We start from the raw sequence: 22,406 nt of genomic DNA on the forward strand, positions 1-22,406 counted from the left end.
ATGGTCTAAAATAGAAATGTGAAGTTAAATATTTTTATTAGTAGGAATCTATTCCTGTAAAAGTCTTAAGTGAAAAAAATGGTAAAACAGCAGGGAAACTCTTGAAAGGTGAGCTCACCACCTTCACAGTTGAGATGGTTCGTTTTCCCAAGGCCAACTTGGTTCAGAGCCTGAGTGCCAGACTTCAGTGTTTATCTTCAGACTATGAGGTCTCAGTCCAGTAGTGCTGTCTTGTTTAAGGACCAAAGAGTAACACCTTCAGGTTAGAAGGTCACTAAGCTAGAACAGGGCTCCAGTTCTCAGGCTCTGTAGCCTGGACACCTAATTATGTAAATAGTGGAAACCAATGCTGAAACCAAAACCTCCCTGGCCCAGAACAGCTGGGTCCCCCTAGGACAAGTCTATATAATTCTTGTTTGGTGTAAATGGGTTCTTAAACATGTGTTGTTTCCCAGGCCCAATCTCTTGCCTGCCAGTAGACTACCTATATGTAGTCCCACCCTGTCCCTCAGAAAAGAAGGAAACCAGGCAAGACAGCAGAGGCCCAGGGCAGGGGAGTGAAAGGGCCGATTTAATGAAACTACAAACTGGGACCAGGCCACAGTTCACAGTGATAGGAGGCCATGCAGTGGTAGTGTGAGACCAGGAGAGGGACAGCAGCAGGACACAGCATCCACGTGGGCATATTCACAGACCATTCAGGAAATAGACAACTTTGGGTTTACACCCTGGGCAAGACTCATGTCCCTAGGACATCCCCACCACTTGTGACTTCTTCCTGGTCCCCAGCCCAGTGCCACAGTTGTCCCTACTTAAGTGCCTCAATATGGAAACAAGCCAACTATGGCAAAAAGACTGGCACTTAATCCAGAGACCAATGAACCTACAAGGAGGCTCTTCTGATCGGCCCTCTGTCAGTAAGCCATCAGGCAGAAGTTGCACTCATACACAGCACAAACATCCAAGTAAACAGGACAGGCTCATGGGCATTCATTCTTTCTGGCCCTAGAAGATATAGGGGTTCACAGAGGTGTGGCCAGAAAGGAGAGCTGCACATTGACTGACTCAAAGTAAGCTAGGTGAGAACAAGGGCAAGTTCTTCTTAGCTACCAGGGCTTAAACTAGCCCAGTGTCATCTTTGCCTTATACTAGGGAGCTCTTGGGTAGCTCTTGGACAGTGGTAGAAGTCCTGGGTTTCCATACCTGAGAGTTCTGATGCCCAGAGTTGACAGTCATTATTTCTTTCTTAATCCACCTTTGGCATCCAAGAGAACATACTCCACATAAACCCAGGCCTTAAGACCCTGTCTTGCTTGGGTCCACTTAACTCTAGACGATGTCCTGATCTCATTCCAGCAGATCAGAAGCAACTGTGGTTCCAGGCACAACCCTCACTGTAGGCCCTAGTCTGGGACCTATTAATGCTCTGGGTGCTTTTGGTCCCAGGAAGAGTAAGGACGAGGCCTGGACCTTATGCAGAAAGGAGGAATGAGGACCCCAGTAAGAGACCCTCTCCAGCTTATCTTCTGGATTACAAATGCCCAAGCAACACACAAGATCAGTGCCACCCCATGCCACCCACTGGCTCTTGGCCTTAAATCCAACGTAATTTTTGCTGGAAGAGTTGGATGCTCAGGGAAGGGCAAGGTGAGGACAAGATTTCCAGGGGACAGTGGCAGAACTTCCAACCCTAAGTGGGGGCTGAGGGGTAGTGACCACTGAGCATGGGGAGCAAAGCACATGGGGCCAGACTGATAGATGGGGGAGTCCAAGTCTAGCTCCGTTAGCACAAGCGCTTGTATGTGTAGATGTAGGCTTTGCAGCTGGGACACGTGTGCGTCACATCCTTGAAGTCATTGATGAGGCAAGGGATCAAGCAGCAGCCCAGATCACATCTGAATTGAAAACAGAGATAGGCTGAGGCCTGAAGACAAGGTCAGGCAGCATACAGAGCCCCAGTAGTACACCACTTGTCAGCACCCCATACCTACCCCATGAAGCAGCAGAAGAAACCCAGTACAAAGTTCATCAGGCCAATCTCATAGGAGATCTTGGTGGTGATTGCCTGCTGGCAGTGGGGGCACACTGTTTGCACGGGTGCACCTTCAAAGATCTCGCCCTGGAGCACTGTCACCGTGGTGGCTGCCCCTGATGGGACCAAGACTGTGGCCGTGTGGCCCCCAGGGCCAGGATAGGGCCCTGGTGGGTAGGGTCCTGGTGGATAATAGCCCATAGGTGGGTGAGGGCCTGGAGGAGGGTAGAAACCTGGAACAACACACAGAGAGTTCACTGGCTGGCTGACTGACTGGCTGAGAGAACATAAAACACATGATCCTAGCAGTTAGGGCATACATAGCTCACAGCCTCCTGCCACCTTCCAAGAGGGCCAAAGTGTCAGTGGGAACAGACCTTCGCTCAAGGTGACCATTTATGGCCCAGGTCTGTAGATCTCTGTCACATTGAGACCAAGACAGATATGGCAGAGATGGGAGCATAGTCCACCTCTCCTTAACTTCCTTGCCTCTGTCATGCCAAGACTGTTCTTCCATGCCTGCAAGGGTGAGGGCTTCAGCAACAAGAGGGAAAGCATCATACCTCTCCTGTCTACGAAGTTTTTGCATGTCAATGTCTAATATACCAAAGACCACCCAACTCAACCCCAGAAACTAGAGGAACCACAGACTTTGGGCCTGAAGCTACTGGTGAGCAAAGGCCCAGGCCTCCACTGGGGGTTTAGGTCCCTGAGAGGGAAAAGCCCCACCACACCACAGTCCTTAGCATGAACCACTGTAACCTTCCCTCGGTGGGTGACAAGCTCCTCCTTTGCCACCATTTTCATTTCATATGGCATGACTGATGCCTTCCCACAGTGAATTTGAGGTGGCAGCTGCCTCTGCTTTCTTCAAGTCTCTTCCCGACTCACCTGCAGGCATGTAGGCTCCATCTGCATTCATGTGAGGGGGTACAAAGCCAGGCTGAGGCATTGGATGACCCGGTGGCTCATAAGGTGGGGGAGCAATGTCAGCTGAGGGCAGTGGCATGCCTGGTGGCGGCTGCATCACCGCTGGGGAGGTGCGGCCTGGACAGAGAGGGGCAGAAAGGCGGCGGCTAAGCTGGTCTCTACACACAGGCTGGGCACAGGGTGACCCTGAAGCAGGATTAGTTAGTTCACTGTGAAAAGCCTCAACCACACTTGGAATGGAGAGGGAGTTGCAACAGGGACACCAGAAGACTAAGGTCAGGAAAGACCCTCAAGACAATAGCTAATGACATAAGGAACTAGCCCTAGCAATCCCATCTGGGGACCTTACCCAGATCTCTACCAAGGGCAATCTGACATCCTTACCTGGAGTAGGTGGGGCTCCACTTTTTTCCTCTAGTAGTGGGGCTGTAGGGCCTCCAGGATAAGGAGGGGGTGGCTCATTAGACATCTCTGCTGCTGATACTCCTGGACCTGGGGGGAAAATAAATTCAGCTCCTTGTTTCTATGCACAGCCAACACACTAGGTTGTGACCATCTTCAGATGCCCACCAGGCCCAAGCACTTAAGTGTTTTCTCTGGCTCCTCAGGGATTCTCTGGTTCAAGCTCAGTACCTGAGTTCTATCACCTTTTACTTTCCTCAAAAGGAAATCTAAGTGTGTGGAAGATCAGGGTTGGTGGCTAGGTTCAGTGACCTTGGGAGCATCATTGACCACTGGGCTCCCTCTGACACTTGGGATCTCTATCTCTGCCAGGGACAACCCACCTTTACACTTTCCACCCACAATTCTTTAGAAGCTGGAGGGTAAGGATAGAACTCTAAGGACAAGTCCCAGCAATCCTCTCTGGGAACCTGACCCCTACCTCTACCCAGGGAAGCTTTGCACCCAGTCTTCCAACTCTTAACTGAGCCACGGAGGAGTGGACTTCTACCACAGGCTGCTGTAGCAGGGTTTGGAAAGGGCTCTGGATTTCTTACCTCAGATTCTTGGTGCACAGAGAATGAAAGCAGGTAGAGTAATTCAGCTACTGGCTGAGACAGGGATCCAGGAGGCTATTTCAGGGAAAGAGAAAACAACATCTTTAACCACAGGCTTCCAGGTGAGCTACTCACCATGCTTACTCACAGCTTTAACCACTCCCCACCCTTTTTTTTTTCCCCCAAGTGGCACAGCTGCTGGATCCTCTGGGTGCCCACCATTCTCAATCCCCAGATCCAATTCCCATGCTCGAAGGAATGCAAAAGGAATCAGCTGTGGGTTGGTGTCTGGCACTGACTTTACCCCTTCTGTTTTGCTTGGAAGGTATGAAAAGTTAAGAGTCAGGCAAGAGAAACACTTTTATCCCATCAAGTGTCCTGAGTACTTGCTGCAAGGCACTGGTTGAGAAGCAGATGCCCTTACAGTATGTCCAAGCACACAGACAGAAGTACCAAGTTTGCCAAGGGTGAGAGATCCTGGGGCTCATGATTCTTTTTGTCCCTAACTCTTCAACTTCATTTTTTACCTCTTTGAAATAGTCTCACTGTGTAGTTCAGTCTGGCCTCCAATTCTCCATCCTACTGCCTTAGTTTCCCAAATGCTGCTATTATAGGCACCAGGACACCTTGCTTTCTAAATTTAACAAATCGGTGGTAGGGGCAGAAGGGTCAGATTCAAGCTTTGGGTTCAATTTCAATACTGACAAGTTTGAGAAACTCTACTTGTGACCAATGCAGCCTAACACCCCCATGCCTTCTGCAGGAAGTCACTCAGGCAACCTGAGTATAGGGCTCTTTGCCTGCACCACACTGCAGCTTCAGCCCACCTTTCCACAGGCAGACCCATGGCTGAGCTTCTATCTATTACTCTGGGTTATATATAGGGCCACTCTTCTGAAAAGCCACCTCACATCTCACAGTCCCAACCTACAGATAATGTCTGAGTCTGAAATGCCATGTACATTTCATTCAGTTGCTTTGGGGGCTACTTTTTCAAAGTAGCAATCATGGGATGGAAACCTGATGGGCATCTCAGCAGTACAGCCCACCTGGCTTCCCCTCACCCTGCTGAAGTTCTACCAGGGAGTTGCAACTTTACCTTTACTTGGCCACACTCACCCACCAGACTGAGCTCCTGCTTCTCTGAAGGACTTCCAGATGGGGGTTTTCACAGGAGCAAGGATGGAACTGACATTCTGGGGTGCCTACCAAAACTTAGGAGACTCTACAGAGCCATGAACTAAAGCAAACTGCTTTACTCCTGACTCCCATCCCAGGCCATATGGAATGTGACTCAGCTCCATGGAGAAACATCTACAGTCTTATAACATGGGGTCAGCAGAGCACCAGAATTCCATTTCATCTCCCATTAAGAGGAGAAAGGGTTGGCTTGTATCAGGCTAACAGAATGGACAATTAAGAGATCTGGAATCAGACAAACCTGGCCTCAAGTCCAGGGTCTTAGCATGTCAGAGTCTCTCCACCTTCCTCTATGAGAAAAACCCTGTCCCAGGCACGCATACAACCTGATCTCTAGTACATTCCATGGGGGAGGGGATCCTGCTGAGGGGTTGAAAGTGTTCTGTAGTTACATCACAGTGATAGTTGTACAGCTTGGTCAATATAACAAAAGCACCAAACATAATAAGTAGTGGGAAATTATTCTTACAAATAAATTGTTAGGCAATTTCATGTAGTACAAATGTCACAGATTATAGAAACTAAGATGGCTGTGACAACACTTAATCTTATGGGACCCTTGTACATGCAATCCAACCTTCACCAAAACATTGTTATGTAGCACATGGCTGTACTCTGAAAGAACACAATTCCAAAACAGGTCCCTGAAGGACAGTACTGCCTGGTATGATGGCTAATTGTGTCAACCTGGCACACCTGGGAAGCGAGAACCTCAAAGAACTGTCTCTGTAAAAGTGGCCTATGGGTATGTCTGGGGGGCATTTTCTTGCTTGTGATGAGGCCCAGTCCACCGAAGGCAGTATTAACCCTACGCAGGTGGACCTGGGCTATGTAAGAAAAGTAGCTGTGAGTCTGGCAGCAAGCCAGTAGCGTTTTCTTTGGGTTTCTCCTTGAACTCCTGTCCTGGTTTCCCTTGGTGGTGATAGACTGTAACCTGGAAGCTTTAAGCTAAAACAAACCTCTTCCTCTCCAAGTTGCTTTTGGTAATGGTGTTTTATCACAACAAATAAAGCAAACTAAGACACTTGGTATGAAAAGGGAGAGAGATGGGGACTGGACTCTCCTGGTATGCTAAGTACAGTTGTTCTTCTCTGGGTCTCTTGCTTCCCAGAGAGGAGTTCCAAGCACAAGGCCTCAGGGCCCTGAGAACTGCCCCAGGCATTCTACTTGGCTCTCAACTATTCATTCTACAGTACAATTGATCTAAGGCCAAGGCAGAGCCTGGCAGCCTGCCACTGATAAAGGGCCCCTTGGAGGAGAGTGACAGCAGGGTGCATATCTCCTAGCCACAGCCAATGGCTGTAGGGTCTTAGAATAAACTTAATTCTCTGGTTGAAACTGTCCTACACACTGCAACTGAGGGTAACCAGCATATTCCCATGGTCTTTTCTGTTCCCCAGGGTGCCAGGCAGCAGGCATACTACCAAGTCCCAGTGTGGCAAAGCTCAGGAGAGAGGAAAGGGGAATTTTGAATCTTGAGACATGGGGCAACCAGCCTGGCCAGCTCTGTGCACAAGCTCTCACAGGACTGAAGACGAGGGGATGAGGCAAAGGTGACGGAGAGGACAAGGCTTAGAGGGACTTTCTGACATGACTTTTTCCAGGTCTACACAACAATGGTTCTCTAAACTTTTTGTTCTGTGGACTTCTTTTTTATCCTCCTTGTGGACTTCTTTACACCTAATTATTGAGCACTTCAAATGGACTTATATACAGACTTATCAATACCATATTAGAAATCTCTCTTAAATACTTAAAAACAAAAAATGAAGAATTAAAAAAATAGATCAAGGCTAAGGATATAGCTCAGTGGGAGAGCAACTTCCTTGAATATGCAAGGTCCTAGGTTCAATCCCCAACACCAGAAAGATTGAAGTGTCATGAAACTCTTGACAAGCTCACAGTGGCAGATTAAGTTTTCAAAACGCCAATTAATATTTACCAATAGATCACCAATAGATTTTAACAGTGACAAATCAATTACAGATTTAGGCGGGAATGGTAGTGCTCGGCATTGGGAGGCTGAGATACGAAGACTGCCGTAAGCTTGAAGCCAAACTGAGCTACAGAGTGAGACAATGCCTCAAAAAGTTCAAACCAGGGGCTGGAGAGATGGCTCAGCAACTAAGAACACTTGTTACTCCTACAGAGGAACCAAGTTCAGTTCTCAGCATTCACATGGCAGCTCAAAACCACCCAGTTCTAAGGAATTCAACGCTCTCATAACCTCCACAGGCACAAAGGCACATGTCTCTCTCTCTCTCTCTCTCTCTCTCTCTCTCTCTCTCTCTCTCTCTTTTTCTCTCTCTCTCTCTCTCTCTCACACACACCCACACACACGGGCTCAATACTGTACTCACATACTAAGAATTAATAAAGGTGTGCTTGCTTTGGCAGCACATATACTAAAATTCAAATGATATAGTGATAGCAGGATCTCCTGCACAGGATGACATGTAAATTCAAGACACTGCTGTAGGTTTTTTTCCTTGTTACTGTTAAGCTGTTTATTAGTTATATTTAGTTTAATAACCATTTTCTTATGAGAAGGCTTTATGTAAAGCTAATGGAAAAGGTTTAACCATATTCATTTTGGTAAGTTCTTGTTACTATTAATTTCTTAAAACTTTTAGTGTTTATATGCACATACCATGGCATGTGTGTGGAGGACCGAGGACAACTCTGGAGTCAGTTGTCTCAATCCACCTTTCTGTGGTGGTCATCAGGTTTGCGTGCTAAGCATCTTTACCCACAGAGCCATCTCATTGGTAACCATTGACTTTTGACTAATAAAAACCTATCTTTAGCCAGGCAGTAATGGCGCATGCCTTTAATCCCAGCACTTGGGAGGTAGAGGCAGGGGCAGGTGGATCTCTGAGTTTGGTGTGAGTTTGAGGCCAGCCTGGTCTACAGAGCAAGTTCCAGGACAGCCAAGGCTACACAGAGAAACGCTGTCTGGAAAAATCATAAATAAACAAATAAAGTAAGTAAGTAAGTAAATAAATAGTAAGAATAGAGTTTTTGCTACCTTCCCTTATGGGGCACCAGCCTGTATGTGCATGCTGTGTGTAGTGGTAAAGACTAGTGCAGGTGAGTGCCCTTGCCTTGATCCAACTCAGGCTCCAATGCTTTCTTCCAATCTGATTCTGAGCCACCCATGCAAATGCCAATACAATGCAGAGTCAAGGTAACTAATATTGTCTTTGCTCTACTAATAAGGTAGTCTGACCTCCAGCTGAGACCTCAGGAAACCCTCCCCCAGGCTGCAGAAGACACCACTGTAGTGGAGAGACCCCACTAGACTGAAAGCAATACTAAATGTCTAAAGGCAGGGTCAATTTTCCACTGTCAAAGATACCTAGAGTCTTAGGTATCTCCAGGGAGAGCAGAGCCTGTTATTGTTCAACCTGGACTGTACCTCAGGGAGGCACCTGCTGCTGTACAAGCTTTTTAAATTAAGCAAGCAGTTGGGACATGGGCTCTGCATCAACCTTTCTAAACCCAGCTCTCCATTTCGGCTTGGTTTACTCATTTGCCTTCCTCTCATAATGGAAGAAAGGTTACCAGAGGGGGTCCAAAATGTCCTCTGCTGGAGGGCAGAAGTTGGACCACAAGAACATTGAATAAAAAGAAACGGTTACTAATACTCACCAGGGACTAATGCCTCTATCTTGGACTGATCTGATCCCTGATCATGCTACATGTGACCACCTGCAACAACTTTATTCTGAGACATTGTAGCAAGACCCAGACTGAGCACTCCAGCCCTGTGGCATCCATTCCTAAAACAGCAGAGGTCACAGCCTCAGAGAAATCCTCTAGATTGCTCTCCTGTTGGACTGTATCTTAAGACAAATAGGGACTTGCCTGGAGCTCTCCAAGTCAGCAACACCCCTGAGAAAGCATTCTACCTCAGATCCAGTGGCATGGAAGTGGGGTGCAGCTGCTGCAGAACTGCATTCTCAAGATCAGCTAACTACCACTGCTGCAGAGGTCGTCTCCTGACAGCCCTGGATTAAGACACCTGCTGGCCTCAGATGGGCTCCTCTATCTCTTAGAACAGGTTTCAGGCATCTGGCCAGTGACAGGGCATTCTGCCTCACCCAGTCTCCCATTTGCTGAGCATGAGGCATCTGCCGGGTAGAAGGCCATGCAATGTGATGGGTCATTACAACCAACGGGCATTAGGACCCTTATTGTAGTGGATCAGACTGGCCTCTAGGCAGTAGACTTAGCTGTTCTACCTTTCCCATACCCCAAGGACAGGTTTTAGCATAAGCCTATGTGGGGCCATGTCAGGTGAGATCCAGATGGCTGGTGCTCTCTCTTGGAACAACCAGCCACCTGGGCTGGTATCAACAGTTGAGTCACTACTCATTCCAACAACTACTCAGTGGTCCCATTAAAAACAAATAAAACAGAACAAAACAAAAACAGAAAAATCAGTGTTCTGGGGTTAAAGCCCAGGAGGAAGACTTGGAGGAGACAAAGTCCAGTAAAGCAAAGTCCAACAGGCAAAGAAGAAGAGGAGACAGTGACTGGGTGGCTGTTATTGGAGAGGATAGCAGCCTTGAGGCTTGTAGGGAGGACCCAGCTACAGTGACTGCTTCTAAGCTCCAGACCTCAGATCCCAGACATGCTCAGGCTGAGATACTCAGATCCACTCAACCTTGCACTTAGAAGGCACTAGCAGGGCGAGATGTACATAACTCAGTGGTAGAACACTTGCTTAGAATCCATGGGGCCCTGGATTCAAGTTCTTGTACTGAAAAGAAAAAAAACTTAGAACAGCAGGAGTGACATAGTGAGATCCTGTCTCAAAAACAACAACAAACAAACAAAAGCCCAACCCAATTAGCAATGGAAACAAGAGTCACCTTCCTTTCTTAACCATCAATGACATACTGAGAGCACAGGTCTTTCCAGCACTCTAGCATCATGAAAATCATTGAAGCCCTACACAAATTCCTTAATCTCTGACTTCTTTTGGAAAACGATGTTCTTGTGAGGCAGAACTAAACTCCAAATGCTGGGTCAGAGCAGGATTTATGGAAGTAACAGGTAGTAGTTATATCAGAAGATGCTTTTCATTGAACTACTATGCAAAGAAACAGCATCCATTCCTAATGAAATCAAGGCTATGATTATGTCACATTGAAAATAACAGTGACAGATTGGGAAGAATGACAGCTTCATGAAGTAGGTGGCTCAGACACTAGCTGCACCCAAAGTCATCCTTCCTGTGTTTTTTCCTTCTGTTATGAAATCAGTGGATTAATTAAAACACTCCAGCCCTAATTACAGTTCCCATGACCATCTGACTAAGCTGGCCTTAGTGCCTGGGCCATAGGAAGGCACTGAGGGAAGTCAGCTTGCCTAAACCAGGTACCCTTTTCTCCTTCCTGCTGGCTGGGCCAAAGGACATTGTTACAGTAGTATAGCAGTCATGGAGCAAGAGAAGCCAGTACTAAGGATAGCCATGGAGATTCCAACCACCTCTAACTCTTCCACATAATAGAAGTAAACCTGTTTTAGTCAATTATTGGTAAATCAACTTCCAATTATTAGAAAAAACTTTTCCAATTATGGGAGGGAAAAGCCCGCATTACAAATAAATGTTACTTGGTCTGAAAGGCATACAGTTTTTTTCCAGGTGATGAACTATCAAAAAACTCCCATTAAGTTTCCAATTAAATGGTTTTCTCTAAGCATGTCACACAATATAGTCTGTTAGGCTAGGAAGTTGGGGCAAATGCTTTCATTGTTTAAAAACAGACCCCATCCCTGTCTCCTGACTGCACATAGCTATGGAAAAGTCATCATCTATGCTGGATCAAACCTTTCAGTAGGACTGCTTTAAGGTCACTATGCACAGCTCTGTAAATAAGCCTAATAAATCCAGTGGTTACCCAGAGTAAACTCTGGTAGAGTCACTCCTTGGTTTGTTGTTGGGACCATAAGAGGGATAGACATTATTATCTCCTAAGGAAAGGAATTTTAGCAACAGAGGCCATCAATCATGGCCTCTACATAGAGATCCTCTCTCAAAAAAAAAAAAAAAAAAAAAAAAAAAATCAAGGGCTCCAGGCAGTGGTGGCGCACACTTTTAATCCCAGCACTCGGGAGGCAGAGGCAGGTGAATCTCGTGAGGCCAGCCTGGTCTACAGAGTGAGTTCCAGGACAGGCTCCAAAGCTACACAGAGAGACCCTATCTCAAAAAAGGGGGGGGCACCAAAACAGCCCCCCCTAATTGAGGAGGGTGTGGTGGCACGTGTCTTTAATCCCAGCACTTGAGAGGCAGAGGTATGAGAATCTCTGAATTTGGGGCCAGCTTGGTCTACTAAGTGAGTTCCAGGGCTATACAGGGAAACCCTGTCTCAAAAAACAAAAAACATATACACAAAAAACAAAACAAACAAACAAACCCAACACCAACAAAAGAAAATCAAGGGCAGGGGATGTGGTTCAGTCTAGAACACTTGTCTAACATGAAGCAAGGTGCGAGCGAGTCAATGAGTCAGTGAGCCAGCCAGCCAGCCAGCCAGCCAGCCATGAAGGAAGTGGGATGGACAGTACACAGATGAGGTAAATGAGCCTCAGGGCAGCACACAGATTAATTAAAAAAAAAAAAAAAAGCTAGCTAGAAACAAGCCAAGCTAAGGCCAAGCAGTCATAATTAATATGTCTCCGTGTCATGATTTGGGGGTTGACAGTCCAAGAAAGCCAGCTACATCTGGGTAGTGAGATCTTGGGAGGTTTAAATACAAATGCAGAAGCCTTTTGCTTGAGTGTAGTTTCTAGTTTTTCTATGATGAGCAGCAACTCCTTTCAATGATTCCTTCTTCAAAAGGCTCAAAACTGGCCTGGAGGTGGTGCACACGTCTTTAATCCCAGCACTCAGGAGGCAGAGGCAGGCGAATTTCTGTGAGTTTGAAGCCAGCCTGGTCTACAAAGTGAATTCCAGGACAGCCGGGGATTGTTGGGGGATATTCAATTACATTGTGCACCCCAAGTTTGCATTTGTGTTAATTAGATAAAATTACTTTGGGTCAAGAGGCTGAGTTAGCAGTTAGCTGACAGAAAGTAATCATGGGGCATCAGAGGGCATCTGGGAGAGAGAGAGAGACACAGGAAGTAGCAAGGAGGGATCTGGAGTGGCACAGCCTTTTCTGGTTTGGCAGGGTGGAAGCACAGGTCTTTCAGAGACGCCAGCAAAGAGAGAGGGTTAGCTATTTGCTACTCAGCCTCTCTTGAGCTCACAGGTTTTCACTCCAGCCTTTGAATCTCGATTCTTATTTATAATTAGGATAGTTAAAGCTACCTTTAGCAGCAGCGACAGGGCCAGTGCCTGTGGGAACAGAATTCCCACCAGCCTGAGGCCTGAGCAGGCCACTGCCAGAAAAGCAGGCCAGTAACTGTAGAGTCTCAATTGCTGGCTGAAATAGCATTAGATTAAGGAGCAACCACTGTGCCAAAGTTGAAACAACAAGGGATACACAAAGAAATCCTGTCTCAAAAAACATCATCATCAACAAAAAACCGAAAAAAACTGTTAAGTCTGTTATTCTGAATCCAGAAAGGTGCCTCAGACTATGATTGAGTTCTCATGGCATGTAAGGGAAATGAGCTTCTGAGAACTCTCCCTCTCAGATGTCACAAGCATCTTTTACTGGGTCTCTCTAGGTCTGGTATTGTGACTCCCATCTCTCTTCTGGGCTTTGGCAAACTGTCAAGTAGACTAGGGCTTGCACGGAGAGACAGCAAGTGACTTGACAGAGGAGGGCAGGCAACTAATCCCTAAGGGACACATGATACACTACACAGTGATGAGGTTACTGGACCTGCCCGAGGCAGGCAATGGTTGGTTCTGAGCCAAGAACATTGCCCAGGCTCCCCCATGGTCCTGTGCCCTTGCTCTGTTCTGAGCTGTTTCAGTGCTCAGGAGCTTGTTTCCATATATTCTGCTGCTGGTGTAGAACAGGATGAAGGTGCACGTAAGAGAGAAAATGAAGAGCAAAGGATGGAAAAAGAGCTACAGCTTCAGGCACAACCAGAGATAAACAAGTTGTCGGCACCTGTTCCAAGGCATGCCATGATGACTGAAAGCTAATTTTAGAAACACCACAAGCCTAAAGACCCATCACTTAAGTCACTAAAACGGAACTCTGGGGAAGAAGATCCTGACATCTGCCTGCACTGAATTGACACAAATGGACAGTCTCTGGGTTATTTTACCCAGATGTCTAAGTGAGATGAAGACTGCTATTCTGACCTAGGAAAACACATAAGACACTGATAAGCAGCTAAACCATGTAGTCATGAGAGTCACAGCCAACAGGTAGAAGGCTTTTTGTTGTTGTTGTTTTTAAGATTTTTATTTTTTATATGTATGTGTTTGTGTGTCAGTGCATGCCATGTGTGTTTGGGTACCTGCAGAGGTGGGCATCAGATCCCCTGAAAGAGGAGTTATAGATGGTTGTGAGCCACTGGGAACTAAACAAGCTCTGGGTTCTCTTCTTTCATGTAGCTCAGAGTCACCACATTTGCTATGTGCTCCCTCTCCAAACTTTCACAACAATGAGGTGACCTCATCTTTAAGATACTAGATCTCTCATGCAATAGGTCACTCCTATTATTTTGGAGAAAGTTCTGCTTGGGGAAGATGATAAGCTGACTTTACGAAAGTCACAGCAATTGGAAAGAGGAAAGAAAATACCATAAAACACAGCAGACCTTGATGAGACCTCAACAACTTTTTTGTTTGTTTATTTTGTTTTTCTCGAGACAGGGTTTCTCTGTGTAGTTTTGGTGGCTGTCCTGGAACTCACTCTGTAGACCAGACCTCGAACTCAGAGATCCGCCTGCCTCTGCCTCCCAAGTGCTGGGATTAAGGGGTACACCACCACCGCCCAGCCTCTCAACAACTCTTTGATGTTGCTGTCAACTGCTTTTTCAAGAGTAATTTAAAAGCAACAGACCTGTGTGTTGGAATACACCTTTAAAACCAGCACTAGGGATTAAAATCTGGGAGTTAGAGGCCAGCCTAATCTACTTTTCCAGGCCAGCCAGGCCTATACAGTAAGATACTGCCCTCCCAAAAGGCTGGAAGGAGTGACCCCCAAACCTGAATATGCCAAGTCTAGGGTCACAGTGGAATCTTTATCAATAGCCTGCCCTTTGGATCTTTACACAGATGTTAGCAAAGATAACCAGGAAGAATAGGAATCAAAGTGCTACAGGAGTGGAAGGCAACTAGTATTTTATAAGCATTATATAACACGGTATATAAAGGTTGAACCAAATTCCTATTGAAGTTGACATGGGACCCTGGGACATTCACTCACATCAGGTGGCATGGGAGAACTCTGGAGTTTTCCCTTTGGGAAAATGGGAATATACGTCATGTGTGGAGTTGTCACTGTCAGATTTCCTTCTGACTCAGATATCTCACCTTTCTGGCTAGAAAAGCATCAGAGGTAACTAAATCTGAAGTCCCAGCTAACATTCATTTGGGTGTCAAGCACTTACTAAGCATCCAAAGGTAGGAGCCATGAACTACTGGACAGTACAGCAGAAAAGAAACAGAGCAACAGATTGGGAAGTGGGCTGAGGAGTGTCGGGGCGATTCCACTGCTCAGATATGCTAGAGCAGAGACAGGATGCAGCTGTCCTAACAAAAACCCGACACACCTGCAGCAGCATTCGCAGTCCTCTCTTGTCATACTCTCCAAAATGTTCAAAGTACATTGGTCACCCAGTGTGGTGGTACAAATGTACAATCTCAGTATTTGGAAGGTATAGGCAGGCGATCAGAAGTTCAAGGCCAGTCTCAGCTACATAGAATGTTTGAGGACAGCCTGGGCTGTATAAGACCCTGGCTCAAAAACAAATAACAGGGGCTGGAGAGATGTTTAAGAGCACTGACTGCTCTTTGAGAGGACCTGGGTTCAATTCCCAGCACCCACATGGCAGCTCACAACTGTCTGTAACTCTAGTATCCAACACCCTCATACAGACATACAGCAGGCAAAACACCAATGCACATAAAGTTTAAAAAATAACACAACAGGACTTTAAAGGGCAGTTTGACCTCATAAGGTCTTTGCTTTACCAGCTAACTTTAAAACTAATTTAATGATTGTGCACCCAAGAATTCAACTCTCCATTTGCTATTATTTTGAGGGAAGAGTGAACCCACCATGGCCCTATGCCTTCAGAGCTGATATGTTCACAGGAAGACAAGACAACTGAAATTCAGGCAGTACTGAGTGTCTGCTATCTGTGAGGCACTTTCCTAGGCCATCAAGGTGGGAGACACATCTTAACAGATTGGGAAAGGGAGCTATAAATAGAAATGTAAACACAGTGGTTCAGTGATGGAGGAACAATTAGGGAAGGAGTGCTACAGAGCTTAATTTACACAGGAAAGGCTTTGCTGAACATGAAACATTTCAGCACAGGCAATGTGAATGACATGCAGTGTGGGGAAAAGGTCCAGACAAGAAGTCAGATGCAAAGGCCTGCTGAGCAGACTGGAGAGAGGGGATCCTAGGGAGCTCCCGAAATGAGACAGGGAATCAGTCAGGAGAGCACTGGGCTCAGATCTCTTTTACATTAAATAATCTAGGAAATGGGGTGGGGGGTAGTTAGGTTGTCCCAGTCTCCCTTTGCACTGTGTGGTGTACCATTATCAAACAGGTGGCTGCTAGAGGGGAGAACCCTACAGCACTTGGGTACCTCTGGCAGTGCTAAGTACAGTCCCTTTTTGGCCAGTTTGAACCACAAAGAAACAGACCCTAGTGTGGCTCATCTCTAGGCCAAGCAGGTAAACCATGCATATGTGGAAGCCCAGCTTGACCACAACCAGGGGTGAAAAACTAAGGCCCAAGCCTTAGGGGATATAGAACACCTGGGAAATCTGAGAGCCAAGACGTGATCATGTGAGGTCTTCTTCCCTCAACAGGGCAGGGCTCTTCAGGTCTGAACATGGGCCAGTTTTATTCAGTGAATCCATCATTAGCCTAGTTTCCTTTTCCTCCGCTTCTTAATTCAGACAATTCACTGCACCCTTGACAGTGATAATTCTGTCTCAGTTCTCAGGTACCCCTATAGATCCACCTGGGGACCTGGGGCACCCTTCAGAAGAATTTACAGAATAGGTAAGACCATTGGGTGACTCTAACCACCAGGAGAGGTCTGTGGCTTGGGGCCCTGCAGGATGGCAGACAGGGCGTTCCAGGGCCCAAGGCACTAGTCACTTGCAGCAGAGGTGCAAACACTATGCCCCAAACCCAGACTAGTACTTGGGGACAGTCTCTCCACAGCTCACAGCTCAACTCATACTCCTGGGCAGGAGTTCCCCATCCAGAAGGCCCTATTTCTGTATGCCACACCCAGTCACCAAACTAAACGGCTGAAAGGAGTTCCAAACATTTTTTTTCCAAAAAAAATATACATATACATGTATACATATACATAAATAAATTGTGTATATGTGTGGGCTCATATGCCACGGTATGCCTGTGGAAGTCAGAGACCAACCTAAGAGGTTGGTTCTTTCTTTCTGTTATGTGTGTCCTGGGGATTGAACTCTAAAGTCAAATGCCTTTACCTGCTGATCATCTTGTCAGCAGCCAACTTTCTTAAACTTTTATTTTATGGGGTTTTGCCTGCATCTATGTCTGTGCACTGCATTCATGGAGTGCCTGAGGAGGCCAGAAGAGAGTATAGGATCCCATGGAACTAGAGTCACCATAGGTGCTGGGAACTGAACCCAGGTTCTCTGGAAGAGCAGTGAGAAGTGCTCTTAATTGCAAAGCCATTTCTCCAGCCCTGAAAATTTGAAACATTTCCTTTAACCCTTAACTAGTACTTCTAATTCTGTGGTAAAACAAACAAACAAACAAACAAACACAACAAAACCCTCTATCTCATCTAATGACCAAAGTTTGAGAGAAAAGGTCCAGGTTCAGCCCTATGTCCCAAACCTACTCTCCAGCCCCACCCACTGTACCTTGTACTTCTCTGAACCAGTTGTACACACCTGCTGAATAAATGAGTTCATGAGGTTTGGGATTAACCTCAGTGGACATCCTATGCTATTCCTAACCCAAATGCCCACTACCCTCTGCTCTGGAGCCACAGCACAGCCACAGCTGAGGTAGACTTCAGTCTTCTTTTGAAAGTGCCTTTATTTTTGGTCAAAGTTAAAAACAGGAAAGAGCAGGGTGGTGGTGGTGCATGTCTATAATTCCAGCATTGAGGAAGCAGAAGCAGGTGGATTTCTGGGAGTCCAAGGCCAGCCTGGTCTACAGAGCGAGTTCCAGGACAGCCAAAGCTACACTAGAGAAACCCTGTCTCAAAAAACAAACAAAGCAAAACAACCCCTTCCCCAAATAAAAACAGGAAAAAATGCCACTTCTTGAATCACGATCGGCTCCAAAGAAGAGCGATCACAGTGGAGCCAGCACAGCGCCCGCTTCTGTGGTCCTCTCCCTCTAACCCGTTAGTTCAGGATGTGAAGGCCTGCTTTGTCACTGTGTGGGAACTCCTGATGCTTCCCCTGCTACAAGAGCTAGACCTAGACTACCTCCTGGGCCAGTGGTTCTTAACCTTCCCAATGCTTCGACCCTTTAATTCAGTTCCTCATGCTGAGGTGACCCCCAACTATAAAATTATTTTTGTTGCTATTTCATAACTGTAATTTTGCTACTGTTATAAATTGTAATGTAAATATTTGTGTTTTCTAATAGTCTTAGGTGACCCCTGTAAAAGGGTTGTTAGATCTCCCCAAAGGGTCTCGACCCATAGGTTGAAAACCACTATTCTAGACAGAGAATCAGCCCAGGCGCAATAATAAATACACAACAGACACTGCATTGAAATCTCACTCCATTCCCCCAACCTGTAAGGCTGTTGTACTTAATGCATTGAACAATAACTACTCATCAAAGAGTAAGAAGTTAGAATTTGCCAGGCAGTGGTGGCGCACGCCTTTAATCCCAACACTCAGGAGACAGAGCCAGGCGATCTCTCTGTGAGTTCAAGGCCAGCCTGGTCTACAGAGCGAGATCCAGGACAGGCACCAAAACTACACAGAGAAACCCTGTCTCAAAAAAAAAAAAAAAAAAAAGAAAAGAAAAGAAAAGAATTCTTCTCAAATAACCTTGACACCTTATTACCTACGTCCACTGGTGTTTCTTCTAGAAGGAAAATCCCAGACACAGCATGCACCTGGATCTGAGTTCAGACTAAACTAGTATTTATTGAATATATGGCTTATCAGGCACGTTCAGTTTTAGCTGAACCCCTCTGACCCCCTGTAGTTAAGAATTGCTGAACTAGATCACCCAACGGACAGACCAATCAAGGACTTTCAGCACTCACACATCAGAAGCATGGTGATGAGAACTATTTTCTATAAAGAAAATGGACTACAACTGCTTTCAAAGGAAGAATAAATGTGTTTTTGTAAACCAACACCCCCTGCCCATCTCCTGGACCCAAGCAATCAATTCTTCCACCTCAGCCTTTACAGTAGCTGAGAATACAGGGGTGCACCACCAGGCCGTTCGTTAAGACTTCTTTATGTTATGCAGCTCCATGTTCTCTCTCTTGTCTATCATGAAGGAATCCTAATCTTTTCAGCACTTATGGAAGACAGATTTTCGTCTAGTCTGGGCGGTGTTCTTTGCCTACATGCAACATATGAGGTTCTGAGAAGGGAAATGGCTTTTCCTAAAGTTCCCGAGTCACAACGATGGACCTTCAGTGTGTGTGGTCTGCCCTCTCCACGTCTAGGAAATACTTGTCCCAGAACCCATTATCACCACCAGAGTTATGAGGCACCAGGTAGGCCCAGGGGGCCACAGGCTTAGGTGGGTGGGTGGTTCCGGAAGGGCAGGGGCCTAAGGAAGGGCTGAGGCCTGGCCTGCTCTCCCCTCTGCAGTGGTGTACTACTACAGAGTCCCCCTACAAGACAGTGTTTGGGAGAATCCTGGGTGGAGATGGAGCCTTTTGTGGGCTCCAAGAAATGGGCCCATTTCTGTTTTGTATAATCTACTTCTAACTTCTCGCCAGACTCTCCTCCTCACCCCAGGAAAGACCAACTCCTCTGCAGAACTCCCTACATTCTGACTTCTTACTAGAACATCCTTCATAATAACATAAATGACAAGCCTTTTACTGCAACATCTCCCACACTGTGTGCTCTTTACGTTCTGCATTTTGGTGTGTGCCCCCCCCCCCCCCAAGCTGAGGACTGAACCTAGGGCCTTGCGCTTGCTAGGCAAGCGCTCTACCACTGAGCTAAATCCCCAACCCTTGGGTAGTGTTTCTGAAAGCAGGGAATTTTTACAGTTTGTTTCTTCTCCCTTACAAATGAACAGAGTGTGTAACAGTCTAGTGTTCATAGCTATAGAACAAGTACAAAGACCTGTAGGACTCAAAACTATAGCGTAATTCATCAGTACCATGAGGGTACCGGTTGTGTACCTTGATCCTGTTCTAGAGCTTCGAAAACACCCACCACACCAGCAGGTTCAAACTGGGCAAGCTTGTAACATACAAAACGAGGCAAGAGAACAAGGCTAAGGGCTAAACAAACAGACAGCTCATTTTAATTATTGCCAGCATAATCTGCTGGGACAACCAGGCTTCTGGGACACATTCCATTTTCTTTCTCTCAAAACAGTTTTGTTCCCTCAAGTACTCTTTACACACTCCCTATTTCTGATTCTAGAAGCATGATCAGCTGTTTTTACGTCTTCTAAGAGTCTATGTAAAGGTCTCTCCTGGTTCTAAAACCACATCCTATGAGAAACTCTCCGGATCTTCAGGGCTGGGAGGCAGACTGACTTTTAAATAGCCAAGGTTGAAAAATCAATAAGCAACAAGATTTCCAAGACTAGTTAATAATATGCAAGTTTAACTACTAGGAATGGAAATATACTGTTATCTGCAGTGTACTTTGGCATGCAAGAAAATAAGAGACTGCTGGATGGGTACACAATAAAGGACGATAATAATTGTACATTCTAGATGGTAGTCCATGGGTGTGCACTGTAAAAGTCAACATTTTCTGTATGAGTTGATTTTTTCCTAATTAAACGTCGGGGTGGAGGAGGTCTTCAAGACAGTGAATGACTGAAAATATCTTTCTTCTTATGAACAGAGGTCAAGAAGAGCTGACATGCCCTTCCCTTCCCACCCAAGTCAGGTCAGCCCCAATGGAAGAAGCAAAGTACCAGGGAGAGCAGTCCTATTTGCTCAAACAATGCCCCGTTTGGAGTATGCTGCAAAACTGACGTAAAAGCTACGGAACGCCCTCCCCCCGGGGCCCCTGATCCTTACTCCTGAGACACAGGTTCTCTGTACCAAGTGTGCATGAGAATTTCTGAAGGGCTTACTGAATGCAGATTTTGGGGCCTCACTCCTTAACTACTCAGTCAGATCCTAGGAGAAGGGGAAAGTCCAGGTCTTTCTGATGCAGAGGATCCTACGCTGTTCACTCCATCTTCCTTCACACCTGTTAGAGCACCAGGGGACCCACCTCCTCCAAGGTACTGGATGGCCTGGGGCTCCGCCAGCCCACTGCCTTCCTAACGTTCTGCGGGAGCGCCTCTTGGAGCCACGTCCAGACCTGCAAACGGGCGGGGGAAGGAGACCGAGACGGGCTCCTCCGGGGCCGCCAAGGTCAACCGCGGGTTTCTGAGGTGGCTTGGCGCGGGGACCCTCCCCGACTGACTGCCGTTCCTCTACCCTCCATCTCCCGAGGAGAATGGCACACAAGCCTTCCTTACAGAAATGTAGAAAGGCGTGATAAGAGAACAACGGAGTGGGCTGGCCCTTCTCCGGCCGATAATCCCGGGTCTGCAGGCCCTGTCCCTCGCAGCCCAGCAGCTGCAGCCACGCCGAAATCAACTGTCCTCCCTGACTCCGCGTCTCAGCGGGAATGGCCTCCTCCACGCTACCTCAGCCCCGTTTACCTCGGAATCCAGGAGCCCGAGGACGGAAGAACACAGAGACCCGCGCAGGTCCGGCCGGCCGGGCGCGCCGGAGAGCCCCTCTATCAGCGGACTCGGAGCGCACACCGCCCCCGCACCCGGAGGACCCTGGAACTTGTAGTCGTGCTACGCAACCGCAGCATTCCCTGAGGCAGGGGGGGGCCTACGGCTCCCGGCACCCACCGCGCCGCGGAGGGGCGAGGGCGGGGCTCCGTGGGCTAGGTCACGCGGGCCGAGGGTTTCGTAGCCCAGCCCCCGCCTCGGCGTGCGGGAGGGGTCCCCCCGGAAGCCGCCGCGAAGTCTCAGAGGCGACTCACCGTCTGTGGAGCCCCTCACGGCGCAGCTGCGGGAGCGGAGGAGCTGTCGCTATCGCACCCGGTTAAGAGGAAACAGCTAGGCTTTGGAGAAAGGCCCCAGCTGCTGGCCTCGCAGCGAAGGGCGGAGCTTAGCGCACACGTGACGCGCTTGGGTGACGTCAGTGGAGGCGCGTTGCAGGCGTGAGATAAGCACGTGGGAGTACCCTAGGACTGTGGGCTGCGGGAAAGCCAGGCGCTGCCTGCGCCCCATCCCTCCGCCAGCCCAGCCGCGCTGTGCACGGGCCAGGGAGAGGCACCACCCTTGTTTGAAGCTGAGAACCACACCAGCTGTCCCTGCCCTCACGCGGCTTCCATTCTGACAGACGATATACAAAAGAACCGCAAAATGCCCAGCGCGACGAAACGTCCCAACAGAATTATGGAGTGTTGCCTCTGGGCTGGGAAGTTACTAAAGGAGAACTGAAAGACACATTGGCCAGCAAGGTGAGGACTCTGGAAGGTCACCAAGTCCATTTGAGGAGTTTGGATTTATTACACATGAAAACTGAAACCTTTGAGGAGCTCTCCTCTTTTCCCTTTTGTTTTTGTGTGTGTGCTGGTCACTGGTGGAGGTCAAGGACAACTTTCAAAGAGTCAGTCTCCTTCCAGCATGTGGGTTTTGTCTGTCAAACAGGCTTGGCAGACAGACACCCATGAGCCATCTCACCAACTCTTTTGTATGTTTGAGAAGGAGTCTCCCTCTGAAGCCGTGGGTAGCCTTGCACTCACTTTTTAGTTCAGGATAGCCTGACTTATGACTGTACTACCTCAGGCTGCCAAGAGCTGGGATTACAGGCAGGGAGCCATCGCATGATGAGGAGTTCTAAGCACTAGAATTATAGTTGATCATTATTCACAGATTTTGTATTCAAATTTCACCTGTAAC

The 22,406-nt window shown here is 47.3% G+C and overlaps 1 protein-coding gene and 1 non-coding gene across 3 annotated transcripts; one reads left to right on the plus strand and one right to left on the minus strand.

Moving 5' to 3' along the window:
- Positions 1 to 549: 549 nt before the first annotated feature.
- Positions 550 to 21,613, minus strand: Cdip1 (cell death inducing p53 target 1). 2 transcript variants are annotated; one of them, XM_052759302.1, is made up of 6 exons: positions 21,482 to 21,613; positions 3,961 to 4,035; positions 3,347 to 3,454; positions 2,924 to 3,079; positions 1,992 to 2,265; positions 550 to 1,895 (listed from the first exon to the last, which is right to left on the minus strand). In XM_052759302.1, the coding sequence occupies exons 3-6, from the start codon at positions 3,429 to 3,431 to the stop codon at positions 1,784 to 1,786; spliced, it is 627 nt and encodes a 208-aa protein (XP_052615262.1). In that variant the 5' UTR covers positions 3,432 to 3,454; positions 3,961 to 4,035; positions 21,482 to 21,613; the 3' UTR covers positions 550 to 1,783. The 2 variants fall into 2 exon arrangements, with proteins under 2 accessions (XP_052615262.1, XP_052615260.1); XM_052759300.1 differs by lacking the exon at positions 21,482 to 21,613 and adding an exon at positions 21,147 to 21,329.
- LOC128123531 (U6 spliceosomal RNA) lies at positions 7,542 to 7,645 on the plus strand. Its single transcript, XR_008222710.1, has one exon. It is a non-coding gene; the product is annotated as a U6 spliceosomal RNA (small nuclear RNA).
- Positions 21,614 to 22,406: the final 793 nt, after the last annotated feature.

The sequence above is a fragment of the Peromyscus californicus genome, unplaced genomic scaffold (assembly GCF_007827085.1).
Source record: "Peromyscus californicus insignis strain IS unplaced genomic scaffold, ASM782708v3 Scaffold_3__1_contigs__length_106647218, whole genome shotgun sequence".
Taxonomy (NCBI): Eukaryota; Metazoa; Chordata; class Mammalia; order Rodentia; family Cricetidae; genus Peromyscus; species Peromyscus californicus.

What these genes read in the sequence shown, in the direction of transcription:
- Cdip1 (XM_052759302.1), bottom strand. Translation starts at nt 3,431, where the DNA reads ATGTCTAATGAGCCACCCCCTCCTTATCCTGGAGGCCCTACAGCCCCA. An exon ending in TGGAGCCCCACCTACTCCAG is followed by an intron (nt 3,080 to 3,346) that starts GTAAGGATGTCA and finishes CTCTCTGTCCAG; the next exon opens with GCCGCACCTCCCCAGCGGTG. An exon ending in TTCTTCTGCTGCTTCATGGG is followed by an intron (nt 1,896 to 1,991) that starts GTAGGTATGGGG and finishes TTTTCAATTCAG; the next exon opens with ATGTGATCTGGGCTGCTGCT.